The 6,579-nt window shown below is 58.1% G+C and overlaps 1 protein-coding gene across 1 annotated transcript; it reads right to left on the bottom strand.

The window, feature by feature from the left end:
- Positions 1–1,872: 1,872 nt before the first annotated feature.
- On the bottom strand, positions 1,873–6,099 carry LOC122895607 (protein orai-3). Its single transcript, XM_044233117.1, has 2 exons — positions 5,709–6,099; positions 1,873–2,551 (listed from the first exon to the last, which is right to left on the bottom strand). Exons 1-2 carry the CDS (start codon positions 5,934–5,936, stop codon positions 1,892–1,894), a joined length of 888 nt encoding a protein of 295 aa, XP_044089052.1. The 5' UTR covers positions 5,937–6,099; the 3' UTR covers positions 1,873–1,891.
- Positions 6,100–6,579: the final 480 nt, after the last annotated feature.

The raw sequence follows: 6,579 nt of genomic DNA, 5'->3' as shown, positions 1-6,579 counted from the left end.
CCCCGTGCTTACGTGGCCCCGCCGCTCGAGGGCAGCACCAGCCCGGGCGCTGGGGTCCCCGAGGCCGGACATCCTTTTCGTGGCCTGGGACGCAGGACATTTTGGTTTCTGGGTAACGGCCCTCCCCGGAGGCCCGGAGGCTTGGGCTTCCCCGTATTTCCACCCGCGTTAGGCCCTCACTGTGTGACCTTGGGCCAGCCACCGCGCTCTTGGGATTCCTCCTCTGAAAAGACGTTAATTCCGGTCACTCGGGATTAGTGCGGGCAAGTCAGGCCTGGTTCATGCAAATTCACTGTTCTAAGGAATAGGAAAAGAGAAAAGACGGACTCGACCGAGGTCTCACGCATAAGAACAGATGAGAGGATGAGAACCCCTTAAACATTTGAGAACTGGGGTGAAAATTCACAAAAACGCATGAGAGCAGATTCCAGTCTCAGTTCAGAGGTATTGGCTTATGTCAGACGGAAGGAGCTGCCCCCGGCTATGGTAAAGGTAGTCCACGTCTTCACTGGCTTCTCGGGCCTGTTTCCTTATTTCTGAAATGCAGATCATAAAGACTTGTCTCTTGAGGCGATTTTGAGAGTTCAGTAAGATCACCTAGCTTTTACTATGTAGTAGTCGCTCCAGAAAGACACACCGGAAGAAACTTCCTCTAAATCACAGTGACAGAGATGGAGACTCTGGGCTCAGGAACAAGAGTGCAAACACTTTTAGCCTTGGAATAACTCAGTCTCCAGATGAGGAGCTGTTGGCCCCCATCGGCGTCAGAAGGGGTCATATCTGGAACCATTCTTCTCCACCCCCAGGTACCCTGCTTGCACCTGGCTCTTAGGAGTGAGTCACCTGGGGGCACCTGCGCAAATGAGTGGGTTAAGCATCTGCCTTTAGCTCAGGTTATGATCCCACAGTCCTGGGATGGAGCCCCATGTCAGGTCCCCTGCTCAGTGGGGAGTCTGCTTCTTTCTGCTTGCACTTTCTCAAATGAATAAAATATTAAAAAAAAAAAAAAGAGAGAGAGAGAGAAAGTCACCTGATCCCAAGGAGGCGTCCCCTTCACCCCATTCAAAGTCACAGAGACATCTGTGAAACACATTTTATTATACAAAACAAGGTGCATCAAAACCTCAGTGTCAGAATAGCTCTGTATTCCAAGGGCTAGTGACTGGACCTTCTCCCTCAAAAACCTTCTCACCCCACAACCCTTGCTAGGGAGTCAGGTTGGTCACAGAGGCCCTCAGTCTCCAAAGATCTGCAGCCCTAGCCTAGGAGAGTAGGAACCAGACACAGAAGCGGAAGTGTGGGTCTAGGGCAGTGGAGCAGGCACTTGAACCTCCAAAAATAAGAAGGCTCCTCCTAGGAAATGCTGGACCTATGTCTGTGGTAGAACCACCCAAATCCTTGTCTACGGCAAGGTAAGCAAGCACGTGGAACCCATCAAGACCTGGAGATGGGGAGACGCTTCCCCCACATGCCTACCATAGATTCTACAAAAATAAAGCAAGGGTTGACCACATTCTGAGGCAGCTGGGTGGGTGTGCAACCTTCTGACCTCCACATCCTGTCTAGGGGTAAGTGGCTAAGGGTCAGCACCAAAGGTCTGACCAGGGTCTCCCTGCCTCCCCTCTACCTACCATGATCCTTGGACTGAAGACCTTCGACTTCCTCCCTCGCTCCTCCCAGCCCAGGTGTAGACAGACTGGGATCAACCGATAGGGAGAATCCCTGGGAATGTGGAACCTGCCCCAAGGACCCTGAAGGCAGGAATCTGGTCTCTACCTGAGAGTGGCCACATAAGTGGCTCCAGGCAGGGGCAGGGAATGGGGCCTGTGGACCTGGGTCCCCCTGCAGACCGGAGGGAGGCAGTGTTGGCCCCGGGGGGCGCACGGCAGCCTCACACCGCCTGCAGCTCCCCCTGCAGGCGACTCAGCTCCTCTAGCTCCTGCTTGTGGCGGTCGGTCTTGTGTGCCACCAAGGAGCGGTAGAAATGCAGGGCGAAGGCTACGAACACAAGCCCCACCGGTACCATGATTGCCGTGGAGGCCATGGCCGCTTGCCAGCCAGGACCGTGGGCCCCTCCAGCAACGCATGCTTGCCGGGGTGGGCAGGCCTCAGGCGGCTCCGACTGCGACGGAGCTACGGAAGTAGACGAGGGCTTAGAAGCTGGACGGAGGGAGGTAGTCAGTGGTAACAGAGTCCCAGGCACCTGGGAGGCCGGTACCACGGAGGCTGGTGGGCCCAAGGGTGTCCCAATGGGCACAAACTTGACCCAGCCCACCAGGACAACTTCAGCGAGGAAGAGGAAGGTGCCCAAGGCAGTGGAGAAGCCCCAGGCCAGCTCCACGTAACGGTGCAGTCGCTGGTGCGGCGACTGGTGGACAGAGTTGAGGTTGTGGATGTTGCTAACGGCTTCTATGTGGGGCAGCAGACACGTGGAGACCATGAGCGCAAAGAGGTGCACAGCGACGAGAACGGTGGTGCAGGCGCTGAAGGCCACCAGCAGGCCTGGCGGGTACTCGTGGCCGCTCTCCAGCTGCACCTCCACCATGGCCACCTGTGGGGCAGAGCAGACGGACTGAGGGTTGGCTGCCTGCTGCTGTGCGTCACCGGTGCATCCCTAGGGTCTAGAACGGGGGTAAGGCTTCATTGGTCTCTGCACCCAGCTATCGAGAGGGCTGACACTTCGGCTGAAAATCTTTCCTTGTTATGGGGGTTAAAAAAGCAGATTCTGGGGGCTCCTGGGTGGCTGGGCCAGTTAAGGGTCTGCCTTCAGCTCAGGTCATGATCCTGGGATCGAGCCCCACATCGGGCTCCCTGCTCAGTGGGGGTCTGCTTCTCTCTCTCTAATAAATAAAATCTTAAAAAAAAAAAAAAAAGAACCAGATTCCAGAGCTGGGCTTCCTGGGTTCACTCAGCTCTACAAGCCATGGAATCTTGAGCAAGTGATTTAGCTCTATGCCTTCATTTCCTCATTTGGAAAGTGGGGATGGATAATGGCACCTTACTTGCCTTACAGGGGTTCTTGTGAAAATTAAACGAGATAATGTACACCAAGCACTAAGCACAGTATAAGGCACACAGTAAGCACTTAGGTGTTTGTTATTTATTAGTAGGGTTATTGACTGTTATTAATAGTGGTGTTATTATTAGTGGCCTAAACACTGTTAAGAGGTTCTGGGGGCAGGACTGGTCCCAGTCCTGTCAGCCAGTCCTGCCAGGGGAGAGCAAGGCTCTTAAGAACACTGAATGAAGGGCGCCTGGGTGGCTCAGTGGGTAGGCCGCTGCCTTCGGCTCAGGTCATGATCTCAGGGTCCTGGGATCGAGTCCCACATCGGGCTCTCTGCTCAGCAGGGAGCCTGCTTCCCTCTCTCTCTCTCTCTGCCTGCCTCTCTGTCTACTTGTGATCTCTGTCTGTCAAATAAACAAATAAAATCTTTAAAAAAAAAGAACACTGAATGAAGTCCAAGGCCAGAGTTTGCCAAGTGGTGTACCATGAACCCAAGCCAACTTTACACACATGTTTTACTTGGCTCATACAGTGTGTTTTTTTTAGAAACTAGTCTGTACTTTTAAAACTCAAGAGATTTCCTATAAATATCCTTATTTCCAGATCCTCTTGAAAATTTGGGAGATCTGGTTACACCATACCCACATTCCTTCATTTCAGCTACATCTAGATTTGGCTCATGGACACTCCCTTGGACAGGTCATGGGGTCTCCTGATAGCCACAGTCCCCACTCAGCCAACTTGGCAGCCACAGTACCTGCCTGTCCTTGGCAAACATTTGCTTTGATGATTCTAGGGTTGTATAAATTCAGATTCCAGAGCCAGACTACCTAAGTTCAAATTCTGCCACTTCCTTGCTGTGGGACCCTGGGCAGGTGTCTTAACATCTCTGATACTGTTTTCTCATCTGTCAAACAGCCATAGCAGTGGTACCTACTTCACAGAATAATAAATGTGAAACACATAAAAGCCGGTACTGCATGACAGGGCAGTACAATTTGTATCGTGTTTTTCTAACCCAGGCTACCTAGATCCCAGAATCTGGATTTCTCCCCATGCCTGGTTCTTGCAGGATCCATTAGATTGCTCTCGGGCTCGGGGAAGGAAGAAGGGACACAGCCTGGAGGGTGGTGGAAGGGAGACAAGGCTAAGTATTTTGGGAAATTGGGCCATGGCGAGTGTTCGCAGTTTTCCACAGACGGAGATCTGGGCCAGGCCTAGGCCTGGTTTCTGCCAGAGCCTGACCCAGCCTTGCTCTTGCCCGGCAGGACTGGGGCCATTCCTGCCCTCAGAACCTACTCATCTGGCCTTTTAGAAGGACCTGGCATTTAAGCTGTCGCCCCAGCAACCTGCAAGTCCAGCAGCAGGCTTGGGAACAGGCTGGACCGTGGGACGGATGGGGGTGGGGGACCTCCCTCAGCTAGGTCCATGAAGTCACTTCCTTCTCTCTGCGGCCAGTACAGGCGAAAGGGAGCCACTTCCTTGTCCCTAGCTGACCCCAGGTCAGAGAAAGTGGGCTGGCCCATACAGAAAACCAGAGACCTTGGATGACCCCTAGGGACAGACTTTTCTTCTCATCATTCAAATACAAAGGCTTTGGTAAAGAGCAGGGCAGAGAGTAGAGCAAATCACCGAGCTCTATCCACCCCCATCTGCACCTAAGCCTATGAGGATCCCCCTCCAGCTCGCTTTCTCCTTCCCATCACGGTGCTGGAGAAAGTCCGTACTAACAACAGTTCAGGGATCCAGGGTCCCAGTTCATTCTGCAACCTTCCTCTGCTGAGCACCCTTGGCAGAGGCACTGGCCCGTTCGGGGCCTGGGTTTCTGGGCCTGCGCAGCCAACAGGCAGTCTGAGCCATCTGCGAGGTATCTCGCTCTGATATGCGGGGATCTAGAGCTTCCCAAGAGTCAGCTCGGCCCGGGCAGCTATTTGCAGGCTACAGAGGGCGCACCCTCTGCGATCCCACAGATTCCCACTGGCGCTCGAGGATTTGGATGCCTGTCCAGGGCCACACAGCTGGCCACAAGCCCAGAGGACGCAGGGTTTGTGTCTGCTGACTCCTCCTGACCCCAGGACTCCTCCGGCCCCATCTCCTGCGAGGCCACCGCGGGGACGGGGACCGTTAGCTGGTATCCTCGTCCCACACGTGCCGTGGATCAGATCAGAAATCATGCATCCGCTTCCCAATCACCTCCTTTCCCCGGCAGCTTCCTCAAGGGCCATCCCCTCTGCTCAAAGCGGTCCTGGGTTACACCAAGCACTCTCTGGCTGCTGGGGACTGGCCACCCCCGGGGGCACTGCCGCACCCAGTTTATTTTCCTGGACTCTCCCAGTTCTGCTCCTGCGCCCCGCAGCTCCGATGTGCCCGGGGCTCTCGCGGGAGCCTGGGAGTAACTTCGGCCCGGAACCGCGCTGCTGGGCCTCTCCGGCCGCGCCGGCACGCGCACTCCCCTTCGCGACCGGTCGTCCCCTCGGGCCCCCGCGGGGGCTTCTCGCGTCCAGCGGCCCACTTCACGTGAGGGTCCGCACTCACGCGCGCGAAGGGACCCGAGTCGTCCCTTGGGACCTCGTCGGTCCTCCTCGACCTCTTAAAGCCCTTCCCGTTCCTCCATCCCGTCTCCCTCGGGCACCCGTTCGCTTCGCCCACGACGCCCTGCCCCGTGTGCCTCGGCCCCAGCCCGGAGCCCCTCGCCTCCCCTCACCATGGCGAAGCCCGAGAGCAGGGCGGACGTGCGGCTGGAGGCTTTGAGCTTGGCCCGGCTGAGGTAGAGGCGGCGCCAGCTGAGCGCCCGCAGCGAGTGCTGACTGGCCCCCATAAGGTCCAGGTAGCCGCGGTGCACGAACTCTCGGTACGTGGCCGAGCCCGCGGGGCTCTCGGCCTCCGGGTTCAGCGGGGCCTGTTCGCCCGCGTCCCCCTCGCCGCCCTTCATCCTGGGGGCCGCAGCGCTGGGCGGGCCGGGGGGTCACGGGGGCGCCGAGTCGCCCCGGGGGCCCCACGAGGGGCGGCCCAGGCCGGCGCAAGGCCCCATCCCCCGGCGGGGCGAGCAGGGACGCCGGCGGCCGGCGCCCAGGAAAAGGCGCCCGGGCTGAGCAGGAAGCGCCGGCGTCCGCGGGCAGCCCCGGGGGCCGGAGCGGGAGCGCAGCGGCCGAAACCGGAACTGGGGCGGGGGCGGAGCCGGTGCGGCCACGTGACGGGGCGGAGCCCGGGGGGGGCGGGGAGACCGTCGGCAGAGATCCCAAGGGACCTCGCGACCCCGGCCGCTTCGCCGTCACCCAGGCGCCCGCGCTCGAGCGTCGGGCTGGGGGTTCCCGGGCCCGGGCCAAGTCGGCACACTTGGACGCCCCTAGATGCCCAGACGTCCAAACCCCTTCCCGTTAACGGCGAGCCGGGAAGAGGCGAACCCATCCGCTGCAGGGATCGCAGGGAGTCCGGCATCCTCAGTCCCGAGAAGCCTCGGAGGTCCTAAGGACCCCCCGATCCATCCAAACAGCCCCCTTCTCCAGGAGGCCCCGAGGATGAGCACTCCGGTCGTCCCAGCGCTCCCCCCACCCCAGCGCCGGAGAGAGACACAC

The sequence above is a fragment of the Neovison vison genome, chromosome 14 (assembly GCF_020171115.1).
Source record: "Neovison vison isolate M4711 chromosome 14, ASM_NN_V1, whole genome shotgun sequence".
Taxonomy (NCBI): domain Eukaryota; kingdom Metazoa; phylum Chordata; class Mammalia; order Carnivora; family Mustelidae; genus Neogale; species Neogale vison.
This window is presented reverse-complemented; position numbering and strand designations above follow the sequence as displayed.

Bases quoted from the DNA above. Each gene is read 5' to 3' on its own strand.
- LOC122895607 (XM_044233117.1), bottom strand. From the start codon at position 5,936: ATGAAGGGCGGCGAGGGGGACGCGGGCGAACAGGCCCCGCTGAACCCG. The intron at 2,552-5,708 runs GTGAGGGGAGGC...TCTGCCCCACAG, and splicing joins TGCTCTCGGGCTTCGCCATG to GTGGCCATGGTGGAGGTGCA.